Genomic DNA, 19,847 nt, shown 5'->3' on the forward strand with positions numbered 1-19,847 from the left:
AGTGAATTATATCTCACTAGAGACTATTTGTTCCGTAGGACGCTATTAGGATTCACACTCACCAACATCAACCCGCAAAGCCCGAGCCACAAACTTTCCAGAGTGAGTATTCAGCACTCCCCTATTTTCGGTTTTTAATGTTTTGGGGTGGAAAGCATGCCACAATATCTATGAACATTATTTTATGAACTTGTGCTATGAATTTGTGATATGAACTTTGTTGTATGAACTTGTATTATGAATTTGGTGTTATGAACTTGTATGATTAAGTCCCCGGAGAACCGATACAACCTATTAACTCATATTTGAGCCGATGGTCTTATGGATAGCGCTATTTGGGGTCGACAGCCCCCACTCGCTCGGAACTGCGAGTGCATATTTCCATGAACTGACATCATGGGAACCATGGACATGATGGAATGGGGCAGGAACGGTCGTTAGGCTTGGTCGTGAACGGAATGCAATGGCATTCATCGTCTTCTAAATTGGAACATTTATAGAATAAACTACATTTTTGAAATAATGTATTATTATAAACCTGTGAACTCACCAACTATTTTATAGTTGACCCTCGTTTTTGCATGCTTTTCAGGGAACGGTTAGTGAATCAACAAGACGTTAGCATGATTTAAGTTGTTACCTTTGCTATGTATTAAATTATGTATTGTGAAAACTGAATGTATTTGTTTTGTACGCAATGTAAACTTAAAACGCTTAATGTTTATGGTTGGTACTTCTATTTACCTTTGTGATGAGACCTTAGCCTGTCACTCTTCGTGTTTCCGCTTTAACGGGGTGTGACATTCTTTATATTTTTGAAAACAGGGGAACATGTACTATCAGATTAACGTGTTTACTTCGCTCACAAGGGATTAATAAGAATTTTTAGTTTTTCAAACTCATTAACTGGGGTTGCAGTTTAAGCTGCTTAATTCGTTTTCTAGTTTACACATTTGGAAGTAAGATACGATTTGGTATCTTACAATAGTTGAAATGAACTCATTTATTTTACAAAATATGCACTAAAAATCAACGAGTCAAATTACAAAGAGATTTACTGTGAATTGACCATTCATAGTCTTTGACCTTAATTCCGGGATGTCACAGTAGACTTACGAGAGAGGGCACTCATACTTCTTTTCGAATCTAAAGGTTTAGATCGTATAGTTTAATAGAACTTAGTCATAGTCATATATGAATATCATGTTGAAATGGTTGAACGTAGGAAAATAGATATATGGAAATATTATAGCTAGAGATTGAACAAATATCAATCCATATGTGAGACATAATGAGTCGAGTCCCATATGCTTCGGATATACGATCGATTATGTGACAACCCGAAATTTTCAATTGTACGAAATCTTCAGTCAAACACTTCAATTAAAAGTCAAATTCATTTCTGCTAATTTTTGGCTCGGTTTAAAGTCCGTTTGGGTGTTTTTAATTTTAATTTTTCGAGAAAACAAACAAAAGGAAATATTTTTTAGGATTATTGGGGAACAAATAAAAAAAATAACACCTTGATAAGGTGTTGCGGCCAAACATGAGGAGTGGGGCCGAACCCCCCCCCCCCTTTGACCGAGAACTCATGCATAAGGCATGAGTTTACTCCTTGTTTTCCTCACTTTTTACTTCCAAACTCAAGAACACCCACATTTTTCTCTCAAGTATCATAAGAGCTTCTTTCAAATCTTCCAAAAATGTAAGTGTTTCTCCTCTTGATTTGTTGTTACAACACTTCATCTAGTAGTTATACACGATTTCATCCATGAAATCTTCTCTTTTTCTTAGATCTTCAAGTGTTCTTCAAGAACACCAAGAACACACACTAGTGTTTTGGGCCGAAAACACCCTCCTTTGCTTCCATATTGTAAGTATCTACTTCCTACACTTGTTATCTAGTAAGGATACTTGATTTAGAGCCTTGAAATCGTCATTTTCCAAGAACAAAAGGAGTTTTCGGTTTAGTGCATCTCCTTAAACCGAAAACCCTAAAGAAAGGTGCCTTTAAGACCTTAAAACTCACTTAAGGCTTTGGATGAAACTTAGAAACCCTATGCATGTTTGAATGCCCTTGAAAAACACCACATGCACCAAATATCTTGAGTTTTCGGTTTTTGGACCGAGAACCGTTCGGACCGAGAACCTTCGGACCGAGAACCCTTCGAACCGAGAACCATTCGGACCGAGAACCATTAGGACCGAGAACCATTAGGACCGAAAGCTCCTAGGAACATACCACTTGGACCGAAAGCTCCATTTGGTGACCATACACTCCTTTTATGCAATCCTTTGTGATGGTAACACTTCCATATAAGTGTTTCCTAGACTATAAGGGTGTTATCCTTCTTAATTAGTTGAATATACTCTAATTGCATGCATATATGTGTCTTTATATGCTAAATAGGATCCATGTGTGCTCAAGTCTCACTTGACACTTAGCATCCTTGTTCCGATCTTACATTCGCATCACTCATTTCAGGTGAGTTCATACCCCTTAATCAACCTTTGAAATGATTTTAAATGCTTTTATGGGGGGGGGGAATACAAGTTGAACTATTAAGCTGTTATATCAATTACATATGATTAATAACTGTTAAGCAAATAGATTTTTGCATGATTAACTGTTTTATCCAGCTAAAGGTTTTTCATATATTACTTTCAAATCTTTTTTTAAATTACTAAATTTTTATCAAAGTATTTTAAACCTATATTCTTGTTAGATTCATATCTATATGGATATAGTTATATAAGTAGGGTTTGAAGGACTTAGGACTGATAACCCGTTTTAATTCTTGTTCCTTGTTTGGTTGTGGACTTAGAGTATCCGGTTATCTGTCCGAGTGTCGTTGAAGTCCTAGTTATATATTATGTAAATCTGTTTAGATATTAAAAACTCTTACTCCAGTTCAGCGCCTAATGTAAATATGTTTAGATATTAAATCTGTTTAGATATTAAAAACACGAGATACATCTTCATGAAGCGGATTTCACCGTTGTCGAGTTGGTAACCAGAGTCTCCTGGAGGGAGAGCGGGCATTGTGTGTATAGATCTATACGGGACAGACCATCCCACATCCTGACTGCTAGCTACAGTCCCGACAGACCAAGCCAAGGGGTGACAAATGTCACATTTATTTCGGCGCTAGCAGGTCCTCGTGTTTACATCCGTCAATCAGTATGGTTACAAGTATCTTCACATTTACCTTATAATTCATGGTCTTAAGGTAATTAGTACCACTGTAGTTTCTACATATAAAACCACGGTAATATAATATTTTCCCTAATACATTGACTTGGAACGTTTTTGATATAAAACGATAATGTAAAAATATATTTTGATAATGATAGTAACATTTGGGAAAAATGCTCTTTAAACACAAAACAGTCGAGTCTTGTGTGAAAGACTACTTTTAGTAGAGAAACTCATTCTTTAAACCTGAAACAGTCGAGTCTTGGTAGAAGACTGCTTTTAGTAAAGAAACTCATTCTTTTAAACATGAAACAGTCGGGTCTTGGTAGAAGACTACTTTTATTAGAAAATATAGGATTTTCTGGAAGGAATCCAAATACTTTATAAGCTCTTATCACCATCATCCTATGAGATTATTTTGAAGAAAAACATGTATTTATATCAATGTCATTAAAATAGTTATGAACTCACCAGCATAAAAATGTTGATCATCTCTTTCAAAATAACTTGTATTCTCAGGTCGTCAGTAGACAGGTACACTACGGGAGCTTTTGCGAAGTCAGCCTAGTACCAAGCTGCATCTTATGTTATTCTCTATATCTACTTTTGATGTTGTTTTTATATGTAACCTATGTAAAACTTATACTATTAATGCAATGGTTGTTGTACTTTGATTACTATACTGCATGTGTTGTGATACTTGACATGACGTCCTCCACCCCAGGACGTTTCCGCCATTTCGGTTTTGGGGTGTGACAGATTGGTATCAGAGCATTGTTTATAGTGAACTCAGTATATCAAATCATAAAAGATATACAACCTATAAATACAATGGGATAAAAACACTCTGACCAAGAGTTATACTTTAAAATATAACCAAATTTTACAAAAGTATAAGTACATACAGAATAAATATACTAGAACAAGTATCACAAGAAGAACAAGAATAAAAGTCTTTGGATGTTGAGCATTACCGTCAAACCTGGACAGTTATGTAATCGTAAGCTGGAATAAATATAACCTGATCAACTATATTTATTCGAGATGCGACTAACGTGTGTTTGGGAGTGATGGTGGTGTTGCAACAAATCTGAAACTTACCATATAGGAATACTAGAGCCGAACATAAAGTTTAAAATACTATAGGAGTATTTTATGATGCTATAGACTAACCATAACCCAGAAAGCATGTCCAGAAATTCTAGAATCAAACATGTAATTAAAATGCTATAGGAGTATTTTATAAACCATAAATAACCTTGCGTGAAAAACTAAAAAGACCCTTATTGATCGGTCTATGATTACAGAGTGTATGCTCCCAAGGTTATATATAGTGAGGATCTCATAGGCTAAGAATGTGTGGTTTCGCTCTACTTCCTTTTCCTTGTTTGGATGTGGATATAGAGTAGTATCACATATTCGAAGGCCTATTAGATCTAAGTTATGTATGATTTGTGTACACTATGTAATTGTAGGAGCACCCGATATGGATCACACATGAAAATGTTTTAATAATCTCTTAAGATTCTTTAGACATTCCCATTCTCGCATAAACCCCTTTAGAAAACCTTATCCACTTCAGTAATTGGCAGAGGAGTCGACGAAGACCTAGAAGAGGTTCATTGAGAAGATTTCCACTTAGGAAATAAATGAACAGTGATGGGACTACTGAAATCACCATGTGCCTATACCTCTTAGGGACATCGGTGGGAATTTCGCCTGAACTTCCGAGATTCCAGTCATCCATTCTGAAGTGATGACGATCAGAGTCAGAATTGGAAGTAAAGTGGAGCGGAAATTCAATATGTACACAGGAGAAGAGAACCCTATATAAGTACCCGAAGAAAACCAACGTTTATTCCAGTCAAGAATAAACGGAGAACAGAAGGAGCCAATGTATGAAACCCGAGAAGTGTTCTACCCCTATAAAAGTCATGCTAATAAACCATAAAATAATACAGTTTAGTGAGCTAGTGATTACACTACTCACACTATGTGTTAGGCAAATCGTCTTTCCTGTCGCGACTAAGATAAATAGATCGGATCACAAAATCTCGATTGAGAGTGTTTAGCCCTAAACTTTCATGAGTCTTTTTCTTGTGTAATCTTCGTTCCGAAGTTCTTTCAAATCTTTTCAAAACCGGAGAGTGAACCTCTCCAGTATAAAGATAACTTGGTTGGAACGACACCCGAATTATGGCTTTCCGATACACTTACTTCTACCCTGTTATCAGGACTGCGTCATAGGGATGTAGGTCAACACTTAGATAACCATAGCTCAAAGCGCGGGAAAAATTTATGCCTATTATAATAAAGAAAGATACGTCTAGGGATAACCATCGTTTCTCATCAACTTGTGTTCGTCATCGTGTAGGAAAAACCATGCCTCCGAAGAAACGTAACCAACCCGCTAGCAAGACATCGACTCTTCAGATCGATGAAGCTACGTTCCAAGTTGCAGTTTCAGCAGCCGTAGCACCTGTCATGGCTCACCTGAATGCTAACAACGCAAATGTTAGCAGGAGCACTATCGGGAATCCCGATCATAGCAATGTACAGCAGCAACCAACACCGGTGTGTAAAGCCACCCAAGAACCCCAATCTAATCCCCTAAAAAGGAAGTTTGAGAATGAGAAAGGGAGTACCTCGGCTCAAGGAGCTTCCGAAGGGCAGCAAGCTGAGGTAGACAATACCCCTGTCAACCCACCTGTCTCGACACCAAGAAGACCATACCTAGGAAACTTCCCTCACTGCAGCAAGTGTAACTACCATCATTATGGAGTCTGTCGAGAACCCTTTTGTGTTAGGTGCAACATGAAGGGGCATACCGCTCGCAACTGCAGAACCCCGGTTGAATTCATTACATCAACCAGCAATGTTGGGACCAGTCCAATATGCCACCTATGTGGGGAAATTGGGCACCTCAAGAGGGACTGCCCAACTGAAAGAAATGACAAGGACGCAGAAGGAGTTTAACCCTAATACCTAGGGGAAACATCAAGGAACCCGGTAGAATTTTGGTACGCCTCTCAACCTTAAGTAGCTAATCGAAAACTTTAAATAATCAGTTCTAATTGAAATTACTTCCTCGTTAAGGCAAAAGTCACAGCACTGTAGTAAGACTTAAAAACCCATCAGGTAAAGCTATGATGGCTTAGTATATACGTTAAGGCCATTCATAATTAGGATTGATAGACCTCGAGTGAGTGATACGACCTCATCTCCTGTTCCTTGTTTGGTTGTGGATTTAGGGCGGAGTCGCTCGGTCAACAGCCCTTTTAATCTTAATTATACATGACTAGTGTATACTAGGCGATTATGGAGAGGCCTCATGAGAAATCTATTCATGAAAAGTACATCTTCCCAAAGTATCAGGACGCCTAGCGTTCTGCGTAAATCATGTCGGTCCAGGTATTCGCGGTAGTAATACCATGGGCGAACCCAAGACGCTAAGAACTTGTGTGCCCTGTTCAGTACATGGTCCTATCAATCTTCATTCTATATCGTGTCGATGGTTATTAATTTCGACACTACCGTCAACCATGGTTCGACTTGGTTCGACCATGCGAAAATTCCTAGTGCTGTGTAAAAAGAACTTTCACCTTACCCTAAGCATCAAATAAAGGTTCTTTCGAACCTAATAAGAAAACCTAATGCGAACCATCTGTCGTCTCTCTCATCCAACCTTCAGAAGTACCCAGGAGAGGGGTACCGCGCGTTGTTAACCAACCCCATTAGACATTAAAACGTAAAGCAAAAGGCACTGCAGATGTTCCGGAAGACAATAACCACCCGAGGCCTACTCAGTAGATCCTCCAGAAAGACCACTTGCACCGCACGATCTAGTTCGTAAATCAAGAGAAAGAACTCATGGGATTAACTTACTACTACTGAGTATATGCATTAGAGTGGTATATAATTTAGGTCGATAAGATTTAAGATGTGTGCTTCCGCCCTACTCCCTGTTCCTTGTTTAGTTGTGGGTTTGGGATGGGGCCACACATCTGAACATCCTGTCAGTCTCAATTAGATCCGACTTATATATACTGAGTAACAGTGTTTGAGCCGAGTATGAGGTCTACCACGAACCTTAAAATAAAACCCTTCATCATATACCCATAGGAAGGGAGCTGAAGTTAAGGGAACAATTGTGGGTTGAGCTACTAAAATGACTACAAATTCGAAATTTGTTGTCATCCCGGGTTAAGCCAACATAGTAGCTGACACCCTCAGTTAGGAAAAGTAACTCAAGTCGTAAGAGTCAAAAACATTGACTACGACCATCCATTCACGCCTAATCCCACAAATTAAGCATCTCAGTAGTGAGCCAAGAAACCTGGAAAGCTGTGACAGGTTAAGCTCTGAGAAGAACGGGTGGGGAAATTAGAGGTTCTGAGTAGCAGAGTCTTATGCCATCTAGATTTAATCTAGATAGAGAAACTCGGTAACATCGGAAGAGTAGTTTCAAGGGATGCTCGCACTACTCAAGCACTTCGCTCATGCAGATACAGACGAGAAGTGCCTAGGTCGGAAAGAGTTGTGATAGTGCCTCGTCATGCGAGAAAGTTACCATCGCCCTATAGATGATAGTCTGCATTCACCAAAGTTGATACTAAGATGCTAAGGACCATATAATTACCTCCACGACCTGGAATACTTGAGTAAAGTAGACAGCAAGTTGCGTTAAGCTTTATAACCCAAGCCAGAAAGAGATTGCGGATTCGACACCAGTCTAGGTGTTAGTCGACGGGTTATACAAGATCACGCACTCCCTACAAACTTGAAGAAGCAGACACAATGGAAAAACTAATGGAGCATGTCATTGAGATTGTTAGACTACTAGGTGTTCCAAGGAATATTATCTCTAAAGGGATAGTAGAACCACCTCCGGAATAGTCAATCACTTCAGAAAATCTCTAAGGGCGAAGCTAGCCCTGATCAGAGACTATTATCCATGAAACAGCGAACCGAATGAGAGAACGATTCCCTCCGATTAAGGATCCTGCTGTGAAAGCATCTATTAGATGATGATGAAAATTGGAATTATCTAAGCATCATCTGGTAAAACCTTCTATCATCCTGACGCTGAGATATTCAGTTAGAAACACCTCACAAGTCGAAAGTGCAGGTCCTTTCTGCACTGGGCTGAGGTAGATGCCATGCAACCAATAGATGCCATCATATATTCAGCACCTTCAATAATCCAGAAAACCTTCGAAGGCCAACCAGTAGGAAATACGAACCCAAAGACGAACTGAGCCTCCTAAGAACCAATCGAAAGGACTACACCTCCAGTAAGAGAAAAACTTTTGGAACTTCCGAATGGCGATCACGCCAAGTGATGATCTCACCATGGAAGTACATTATGTTCTAGGTACTGAAACGTTCTATTTTCCCAAGAACTTAGGACCATTAGAGATTCTTGATCGAATTGGTCCAGTATCCATCAAACCCAGACTGCTTTAGGGATTCCATAAATTCTACCCTAACATGTCCACGTCTCAGCGAATGAACTAGTAGTACCCGACGAAACTCTCATCGTTTTCTCGACTAGATCCATAAAAACCAGAGTCGCGTTTGTTAAGAGAAACAGGAGAAATCTAGCTCAGAAAAGGGAACCGATGAAACCTTATCCTGTGACGCCCAGAAATCAAAGAAGAAACTATATCTCGTAACAAAAATTCGCTAAAACTCAGTATGGACCTGATTCCCCTAAGGAACGGACGGATCAGCTAGGACATGAACTATCCATATCTTTCGTATCCATCCTTGAGTGTTCGTTAAGATTCTAATTTCGGGATGAAATTCCCTCTAACGGGGGGATGATGTGACAACCCGAAATTTTCAATTGTACGAAATCTTTAGTCAAACACTTCAATTAAAAGTCAAATTCATTTCTGCTAATTTTTAGCTCAGTTTAAAGTCTGTTTGGGTGTTTTTAATTTTAATTTTTCGAGAAAACAAACGAAAGGAGGTATTTTTTTAGGATTATTGGGGAACAAATAAAACAAATAACACCTTAATAAGGTGTTGCGGCCAAACATGAGGAGTGGGGCCGAAACCCCCCCCCCCCCCCCCATTTGACCGAGAACTCATGCATAAGGCATGAGTTTACTCCTTGTTTTCCTCACTTTTTACTTCCAAACTCAAGAACACCCACATTTTTCTCTCAAGTATCATAAGAGCTTCTTTCAAATCTTCCAAAAATGTAAGTGTTTCTCCTCTTGATTTGTTGTTACAACACTTCATCTAGTAGTTATACATGATTTCATCCATGAAATCTTCTCTTTTTCTTAGATCTTCAAGTGTTCTTCAAGAACACCAAGAACACACACTAGTGTTTTGGGCCGAAAACACCCTTCTTTGCTTCCATATTGCAAGTATCTACTTCCTACATTTGTTATCTAGTAAGGATACTTGATTTAGAGCCTTGAAATCGTCATTTTCCAAGAACAAAAGGAGTTTTCGGTTTAGTGCATCTCCTTAAACCGAAAACCCTAAAGAAAGGTGCCTTTAAGACCTTAAAACTCACTTAAGGCTTTGGATGAAACTTAGAAACCCTATGCATGTTTGAAAGCCCTTGAAAAACACCACATGCACCAAATATCTTGAGTTTTTGGTTTTTGGACCGAGAACCCTTCGGACCGAGAACCTTCGGACCGAGAACCCTTCGTACCGAGAACCATTCGGACCGAGAACCATTAGGACCGAAAGCTCCTAGGAACATACCACTTGGACCGAAAGCTCCATTTGGTGACCATACACTCCTTTTATGCAATCCTTTGTGATTGTAACACTTCCATATAAGTGTTTCCTAGACTATAAGGGTGTTATCCTTCTTAATTAGTTGAATATACTCTAATTGCATGCATATATGTGTCTTTATATGCTAAATAGGATCCATGTGTGCTCAAGTCTTCACTTGACACTTAGCATCCTTTTTCCGATCTTACATTCGCATCACTCCTTTCAGGTGAGTTCATACCCCTTAATCAACCTTTGAAATAATTTTAAATGCTTTTATGGGGGGGGGGAATACAAGTTGAACTATTAAGTTCTTATATCAATTACATGTGATTAATAACTGTTAAGCAAATAGATTTTTGCATGATTAACTGTTTTATCCAGCTAAAGGTTTTTCATATATTACTTTCAAATCTTTTTTTAAATTACTAAATTTTTATCAAAGTCTTTTAAACCTATATTCTTGTTAGATTCATGTCTATATGGATATAGTTATATAAGTAGGGTATGAAGGACTTAGGACTGATATCCCGTTTTAATTCATGTTCCTTGTTTGGTTGTGGACCTAGAGTATCCGGTTATCTGTCCGAGTATCGTTGAAGTCCTAGTTATATATTATGTAAATCTGTTTAGATATTAAAAACTCTTACTCCAGTTCAGCGCCTTTGGGTAGCAAAGGTACCTAGATAACCTCTCAAGTAAACTATAATAGGTATAGTTTAGAAATCAAAAATAACTTTTATGAGGAGAAACTAGCTATATCGATATTCTAAAACATATACTTTTAGTAAAAAGAAACGTATATTAGAAATCAACAATAACTTTTATGAGGAGAAACTAGCTATATCGATATTCTAAAACATATACTTTTAGTAAAAAGAAACGTATATTAGAAATCAAAACACAAGATACATCTTCATGACGCAGATTTCACCGTTGTCGAGTTGGTAACCAGAGTCTCCTGGAGGGAGAGCGGGCATTGTGTGTATAGATCTATACGGGACAGACCATCCCACATCCTGACTGCTAGCTATAGTCCCGGCCGACCAAGCCAAGGGGTGACAAATGTCACATTTATTTCGGCGCCAGCAGGTCGTCGTGTTTACATCCGTCAATCAGTATGGTCATGAGTATCTTCACATTTACCTTATAATTCATGGTCTTAAGGTAATTAGTACCACAGTAGTTTCTACATATAAAACCACGGTAATATAATATTTTCCCTAATACATTGACTTGGAACGTTTTTGATATAAAACGATAATGTAAAACTATATTTTGATAATGATAGTAACATTTCGGAAAAATGCTCTTTAAACACAAAACAGTCGAGTCTTGTGTGAAAGACTAATTTTAGTAGAGAAACCCATTCTTTAAACCTGAAACAGTCGAGTCTTGGTAAAAGACTGCTTTTAGTAAAGAAACTCATTCTTTTAAACATGAAACAGTCTGGTCTTGGTAGAAGACTACTTTTATTAGAAAATATAGAATTTTCTGGAAGGAATTCAAATACTTTATAAGCTCTTATCACCATCATCCTATGAGATTATTTTGAAGAAAAACATGTATTTATATCAATGTCATTAAAATACTTATGAACTCACCAACATTAAAATGCTGATCCTCTCTTTCAAAATAACTTGTATTCTCAGGTCGTCAGTAGACAGGTACACTCCGGGAGATTTTGCGAAGTCAACCTAGTACCGAGCTGCATCTTATGTTATTCTCTATATCTACTTTTGATGTTGTTGTTATATGTAACCTATGTAAAACTTATACTATTAATGCAATGGTTGTTGTACTTTGATTACTATACTGCATGTGTTGTGATACTGGACATGACGTCCTCCACCCCAGGACGTTTCCGTCATTCCGGTTTTGGGGTGTGACAGATTACATATGTTATAATATTCACTTTTCTAATTTTTCAAATGCTCAGAGCATTGTGAGAAAAAGGATTAGAATTTTGTGTGACTAAAGTTTTTAAAAACCTGTCAAGAAAATTCTAAGGTTATACCAAAAGATTAGTTGCTTGTGGACAATGAAAAGTATGATATTAATTTGGACGAACCATAGTGACATGATTTTGGATTGAGATGATTCTTGATCAGAGTTAATGGTCATATGGGAATATGGAAATGTTTCATAATAGGATATGGTTTAAACGTCTACATATGATTGGAAACTTTAATGCAAGAGAAGTATTCAAGGAGTGTATCTTGAATTAGAACCTTCATTACCATGAAATTGTTTCTAATAACAAAGTTCCAATGGGATATTCTGTAATATCAAAGACTCAGTCTTTGAGACTTTGGAATATTGATATCATAGAAGGTTAATGCATGTTAAGTTGGAATTCCATCACATCTTGGATAGTGATAAGAATTTGGAATTGTGAAATTAGCATCATTGGAATAATGTCCAGTTGATCTGTTCACAAAAGAAGGACCATAGAGAGGCATAATATGCATGTTCATATCATGGCATGAATGATGTTTAATTCAAGTGGTTAGTTAATTACTCAAAACATTATACCATGAATAATGTCGTAATTATTATGGTGATTAAATAATAGAGATTATTTATATTCAATAGTTTTAAAACCATAGTTAATTAGTTTATTACTGTGTTTCAGTTTGCATGTTTTACTTCTTGAATGATTTGATTATTCGAATTCCATAGTCACCCATACTTTTGGAAGTAAGTGGTGAATTAAGACCATCATGAATTGAATTGTAGATTGTCTATGGGGATTAAACATTGCAATAAGATTGCTACAATGTTCAGGAGCACTTGCAAAAATGGGGATTTTTTAGTATTAGATAAACCCACACTCAAAGAATTACTTCATGGATTCTATCACGAATAATTATAAGACGATAATATCTTTTATTCTTAAAACAGAGATATATGAGTTGTAATTTACAAATCAGTTGCGTATTGGTATTACGAAAATGCATCCGTAACGCGATATGATAAAACATAGTGTCATGCATGATTTGGCGAGTAAAAGATACAAGCATGTAAGTCAAAGTTTATTCGTTCCTTTTTCCCTAAGGGGAAAATCGATATCATTGGGCCCCTCGATCGTTTGCTGTCGACATCTGAAGTGCTTGACCAAGTCCGGCTGAATTGATGTATTCAATTAGTAGTCTGAATTTAGTCGTCATAAATCAGGAAATTGAGAAACATAATATTGGACTATGAGATTAATTTTGATCCATGTATGATATCCATACGATATCGTGTAGAACGAAGGAATATTTGATCATTTATCTTAGGGCTAATGCCTAATTAATCAGAGTTCGACAGTGGCTTTGGAAAGTACTCTTTGCTGTTTGGTTATACTTGCAGTTGTAGTTATAGACTTATCCAAGTGGGAGACTGTTGGATTAAGGTGTGTAAGCTCATAACTAAATTGGTATAATCTTGCAAATAGAAATAGCTAGAAATGATATTAGGAGAGAGAGAGAGAGAGAGAGAGAGAGAGAGAGAGAGAGAGAGAAAGAGAGAGAGTGAGAGAGAGAAAAATTATTTGTTAATATATTATATGATTAATATATTAACTGGATATAGATAATTGATCTGCTAATTTGTTACGTGATTAATAAATTAACATGAGATCAAGGTTAAATAATTGATTTGTTAATTTATATGGTTAATAAATTAATAAGAAATCAATTAGAATTAATTAATTATTAATTAGAGTAAATCAGGAATTAATATATGATTAATTGGAATTAATTAAAGGTGCAATGGGTGAATTGTAATTGTTCAATATTTGAACAAAAGAAATAATTCTAGAACCCTTCATGGCATGGACGATTTTGGAGGCTCTTCTAAGGTTTCTGGAAACCTCCTGGACGCAAATAAAAAAATGATTTAAATTGAGATTAAATTTATTATTTAATTAATTCAAATCTTGTTTTGTCTGCAAGTTACGTAAACTATAAATTGGACCTCTTGGCTCATTATTTTCGTTCACGACCTTCCTAAGAAACATAGGAACGAAATTTCTTCCTCTCCCCTCTCTCTCGTCAACATTCTAGGGTTTCTAGGGTTTTGAGTGTGAGCCATTAGAGGCATTAGATTTCTGGTGCTTGCTTTCCAAGCTTTTCAAGAAGGAATTTTGTTTGGTTATTTACTATAATAATCAAAAGGTATGTAAACCCTAACTCTATATTTATTTCGATTATTATAGAGTTCCTTTAAAAAGTTCTTGATGTCCATAGTTTATTGCTATCAATAGAGAAAACATAGATCCAAATAGGTTGGATATGAACTTAAGAGTTAAGTTATTTTTCCGCCTCATGTAAAAATTTATAACATATAAGACACATTAGTTATGAACGTACAAACTGAAACCCAACAATTGGATGAGGGTATCTAGTTAAATCAAGGTGAGATGACTCAACTCATGTTATCGGGAACTCGAAAGGGAAACATTAAGAAGTCTTGGTTGATTCCATATTGTAAGGCTGGTGAGTATGGGTCATCATTTCCATATTAAAATTTTGCCATATCATATACCACATTAACAACAACACCATATCATTTTTCTAAGGAAATACCCGCTAGACCACTTTATAGGTAATATATATATATATATATATATATATATATATATATATATATATATATATATATATATATATATATATAATCCAACAACTCACATCTACAAAAAAAGCTTGGCGGACCGCTTTTTTTGTTGAGAGGTGTTGAGCAGGAAACGAGCAGCAATACTGCGTTTTAGGAGGGGAGGTGTTTGAGTTGGCTCCATGCAATTGTGGAGGGCTAGAGTCAGCCTCCCAACGATGTTAGTGTAGCGATACCGAGCTCTCTAATGGTAGTAGGTTCATATGATCGATATTAACATGGCTGGATTCACCCTTCTAAGAATGTGGTCACATGTCCCCTACGGATTTTTTAGAACTTTCATTTCCACTGGTAACAATTAACTAATCTTAATAGATAGCATGTGAGACCCTTAATGGTTGGCTTGACCAACAACTAAACAAAGAAAAAGAAAGGCAAGCTAAGTGGTAGATAATTGACAATTAGATGATAATATTTAAGTAGGTTTCCTTTTACTATTGTATAGCAATTAGTTCCCTATTAATGTTTATAAGTAAATTAGGATTTATGATAATTATCGGTCTATATTAGTAATAATTTTAATTAAACCTATTAATTGGAACGGTTATTGAATTAAAATATTCTTGGTTGTTCAATAAAAAAATGAAACGATTATTTGACGATGATTTTACTTAATTTCCTATTTATAAACCAATTAAGGTCCTAACGATTAACTATATTTAGTAATCAATATTTGTAGTTGGCTCAATAAGAGACCTAGTAAGTATAAAACATTAGGTGTTTCATTGTATTATGTGACTACAATTATGTAACTGCAAACATCATGTGTTTTCAATCTAATATGAAATAATCGTTAATACAAAACATAGTTTTAATGCATGGTGAACCAATTATATTTCTATTGGTTAAACTGATCACGTTGAACCCGATTTTCTCTTGAACCCAATTTTCTTTTGAACCGGCTTGATTGAACCTGGTTAGGAACCATGTCGTTTTCTATTCTAATTTTGCTACTAGTTTCATCCAACCCAATTATTTTGACTATTTGACCCGATTCATTCATATAGTCTATTGATAGTGCCTCCAATGAAGAAAATTTCTAGATCCGCCACCAATGATGCATGACCCATCTGTTTATATTATTATTTGTCTCTTCGAGCTTCTTAGATCAGCTTCAGCTATTAAGGTCTGTTCCTACGATTTAGTTGACATTACGGTAACCAGAACCGCATAACCCGATTCGGCCAAGTAAGCTCTACTAGTTTCATTCCCTTAACGGGCATTTAGAACCGAATAAGCTCTTATTTGGGTAACCTAAAGCGAATAAACCGAAAACCGAAAAAGCATAATATAGATACCCGAAACCCTATTCGAATTGCTTATTTGGGCCTAATTCGGTTCTGTTCGGTTAGGGATGAGAATTTGACCCGAAAACTTGAACTAAACCGAAACCCAAACCAAACCGAACAAAATTAGGCCCGATAGGCAATTCAATTCGGGTTTCGGGTATCTATATTATGCTTATTCGATTCTCGGGTTATTCGGTTCGTATTACCCAAATAAGAGCTTATTTGGTTCTAAATATCTGACCCGAATAAGCATTCCTTCTCCCCTTTCTCTGATCGAAAAAAGTCAAAATCATGATTCACATTTTTGTCCTTGTCATTCATAACAGAAAAAAAAACCCTTCACTCATTCTCGTCGTTTCAAAATCGACCAATCTTCTCATCTATTTCCAAACTCGAAATCACTTTTTTCGATCCTTCCTCTTGTTTCAAACTTTCAAAAATCGACATTTCCTATTGTCTCTAAGGATTCATGAATTCCTACTTTGTCTAGTAATGAAAAATTGGACTCCAACTCAAGTAAGAAATTAATTCTCATTATGTTAATCTACTATGTAAATATTATTATTTCAATGTGTTATTGTGTTATATTAGTCTTTGAATGTTTTATGTTGATATATAAAAGTACATTATTATTATATTATATTCGGGTTATAGAATCCTAATACGGTTTATTCGGTTTTTTTTTTGTTATATTAGATCCTTAATCATCTTGTACATGTTATTCGGGTAATAACCGAACCGAATCGATTAATACCCGAACCGAACCGAACCCGTATTGGTTAATCGGTTCGGTTTTCGGTTCATGCAATTACCCTTATTCGGTTTTCGGGTTATTCGGGTTTGGTTCGGTTCGGTTCGATTCCGACCCGAATAACATCCCTACATTGTACTAGCCTCTCGCTATACTTTAATAAAAAAAAGTCCTCTTGTTGTCCAAAAAAAAAAAACTATTTGCTTGACTTAGGCAATTTAATGCGAGTTATACTTAATTTAAAAATAATTGCAGAGATGTATATTAATTAACAAGAATTCTTACTATTCTTACTACTTTTGCAAGTACATGCTATTACTTAACCAATGATTGTTAGAGCACATGCTAATTTCATAATATTTGGTTGTTAGAGAGAGAGAGAGAGAGAGCGAGTGCAAAGATGTAGATCTATACCAACGGCGGATTCATCGGTGTTGGTTCTTGGACTTACCAACAAACCCCTTATGAATTCGGATAGACACACATTTTCATAAATAAATTACCATATAATAACTAACCTAAGGTTGTTAGAGCACATGCTGGATTTATAATACACATTTGGCACGCTGGCAAGCTGCAACTGAGTAGTATGCAGATAAACCATATCGTATAGTTGACTATTATGTAACGTTTACATATTGAACGTTCTATATATTCTAAAATACATTACTAGCTTTGCTTACCAAAAATAGAAGCCAATCCGCTCTTCCAAACACTTCAACTTCAATTCTTCCGAGGTCTTAGTCTTGTTTCTTGATCTATAGCTTTTCTCAATCCATCCGATTAGAATTGCTAGGGAATTTTCACTTCTCTTTCACATTTGTAGTCAACCACAAACACAAATTCTTTTTTCATGAAAGAGTTTGAGCACCTCAGAATTCCAATTGAAATCATTAAACATGCCACCAACAACTTTGGTGATCGCAACTTTGTTGCACAAGGTGGTTTTGGCAAGGTATATAAAGGAGTATTCGTCCACTCTAAGGGTCAGACCGAGGGTGCTGTCAAGCGCTTGGATCGTTCGATAGATCAGGCAGATGCTTCGTTTTGGAGAGAGGTCATGTTTCTTTCCAGTTATAAACATGAAAATATTATCTCACTCCTAGGCATCTGTTATGACAATGATGAAAGAATCATCGTGTGCGAGTATGCATCGAATAAAAGCCTTGACTTTTGTCTACGTGACCCCAACCTCAAGTGGATTCAACGTCTCAAGATATGCCTTGGGGCTGCTTGTGGCTTGGAGTACCTTCATGATCACAAAGATACCCAACAAAGAGTCCTCCACCGTGATATTAAGAGTGCCAACATTTTGTTAGACGAAAACTTGAATGCTAAAATTGCAGATTTTGGTCTATCCAAATATGGCCCTGCTAACCAACAACACACGTTTATTTTCTCAGATGCCAAAGGTACTATTGGCTATTGTGACCCTATGTATGTAGAGACTGGGTTATTAACAAAGGAATCAGACGTCTACTCTTTCGGGGTTGTACTCTTTGAAGTTTTATGCTCAAGACATTGTGTTGATTTAAGATATAAGGATGAGCGCCGAATTCTACCAATGTTGGTAAAGAAGTGTCAAAAACAACAAACACTACATACAATTATCGATGTTAGGCTAAGGCAACAATTCGATCAACATTCTTTTGATATGTTTGTATCACTTGCATATCAATGTTTGGAAAGAGATCGGACTCATCGCCCGTTAATGATTTCGGTCGTGAGCAAGCTTAAAACTGCACTCCAATATCAAGTATGTTAATATTTTATTTCTTTCTGTTCACTTTTTTATCATCTTAATATGTTCTTTTCAGTATGATTTGAAGAAAACTAGAAAGAGAAAGATGTGTCCGAAACAAAAGATTATATTCTTTTACGGTTGTATATATTATATCAGAAATCTAAATAATACAGCCTAATTATGACCTACTAAATTCGTGAATGATATAGTTATCTAAAAGAAAAATCAAAATTATTTTCAAATTATCATCCTCGTTGACTATCCCTTTGCGGAGATCCATTAAAGTTTCTAAAATGAAAATTTTGCGGGGATGTTTACTTGCACTGTAAAAGATAATTATTTTGCATGGTTGTTTAATTGTTTAAACCTGATCAATCGCTTTTGTGCAGGAGGCATTCGAGGTTAAAGCTCAAGAAGCAAAGAGGAAAATCAGATTTTTACAGAACAACATAGACCAATTATACCAAGAACCAGAAGCGTCATTAAAAAATGTCGTTGTTAATCCCCTTCTGGATTATGAGAAAATCTGTCCACCCGGGGGAAGCAATTTGATAATTCTGTACACAACCACAGTCAAAACCATCCCAAAGACATTCCAAGATTGCTCGAGTCTTCGACTTATTCTCAATGGTTTTAAGGTTTTATACCAAGAAAGAGATGTATCGATGCACGTCGATTTCAGAGATGAACTATGGCGGATTATGGGCAAGAAAGTGGCCCTGCCAAGGCTGTTTATCAAAGGCAGTTACATTGGAGGAGCTGATGAGGTTTTACAGTTGCATGAGCAAGGGAAATTCCGGCCCCTCCTCGCTGGAATACCAATAAAAAAATTGGAAGGGCCATGCAAAGGATGTGCTGGGAATTTGTTTCTGGTGTGTCCTAATTGTAGCGGTAGCAAGAAGGTGAATTCTGGTAGCAGAGGGTTGCCAAAGAGCTGCATGAACTGTAACGAGAATGGGCTGATTAAATGCCCTATTTGCTTCTGAAATTTTTGTTCATTAACAAATGACAAAATGTGATTTCAATATTTTTATGTCATTCATCCGCCCTTTTGATTTGGTTGTGTTTTGATTTTAGTTTTGATTCGTTTCTAAAAAATAAACGATTCACAATTCTGTGAATTTTAGATAAAATTACTATATTATCTTTTTTGTAGTACGTACATGATATAAGTCATTTTTCATATTTAATGTATATTGGCATATATGTTGAGTAGAATTAAGATTATATAACTATGATATCATGGTATATAATAAAAAGCGACCTCATAATGAATAGTATGATTTTATGTTTTCATAATTTGACCATAAAAATTTCTTATTTCATATTTTAGCCAAAAAAAAATTTCATATTTACTCCACAAAAGTTTCTTATGTTGATAGATTTGGTCTCTAAACTTTCATACATTGGCAATTTTCTCACTATTATTTTGTAGAAAGGCATTTTCCACCCCTTACTTTGTAG

At 36.2% G+C, this 19,847-nt stretch overlaps 1 protein-coding gene across 1 annotated transcript; it reads left to right on the forward strand.

Annotated features, from left to right (window-relative positions):
- The first annotated feature begins 17,337 nt into the window (after positions 1 to 17,337).
- On the forward strand, positions 17,338 to 19,440 carry LOC145116669 (putative serine/threonine-protein kinase PBL25). The gene is made up of 2 exons (XM_079052997.1): positions 17,338 to 18,395; positions 18,773 to 19,440. The coding sequence occupies exons 1-2, from the start codon at positions 17,493 to 17,495 to the stop codon at positions 19,367 to 19,369; spliced, it is 1,500 nt and encodes a 499-aa protein (XP_078909123.1). The 5' UTR covers positions 17,338 to 17,492; the 3' UTR covers positions 19,370 to 19,440.
- The last annotated feature ends 407 nt before the right edge of the window (positions 19,441 to 19,847 follow it).

This window comes from Lactuca virosa, chromosome 5, assembly GCF_052849685.1.
Source record: "Lactuca virosa cultivar CGN04683 chromosome 5, Lactuca_virosa_CGN04683_v6, whole genome shotgun sequence".
Classification (NCBI taxonomy): Eukaryota; Viridiplantae; Streptophyta; class Magnoliopsida; order Asterales; family Asteraceae; genus Lactuca; species Lactuca virosa.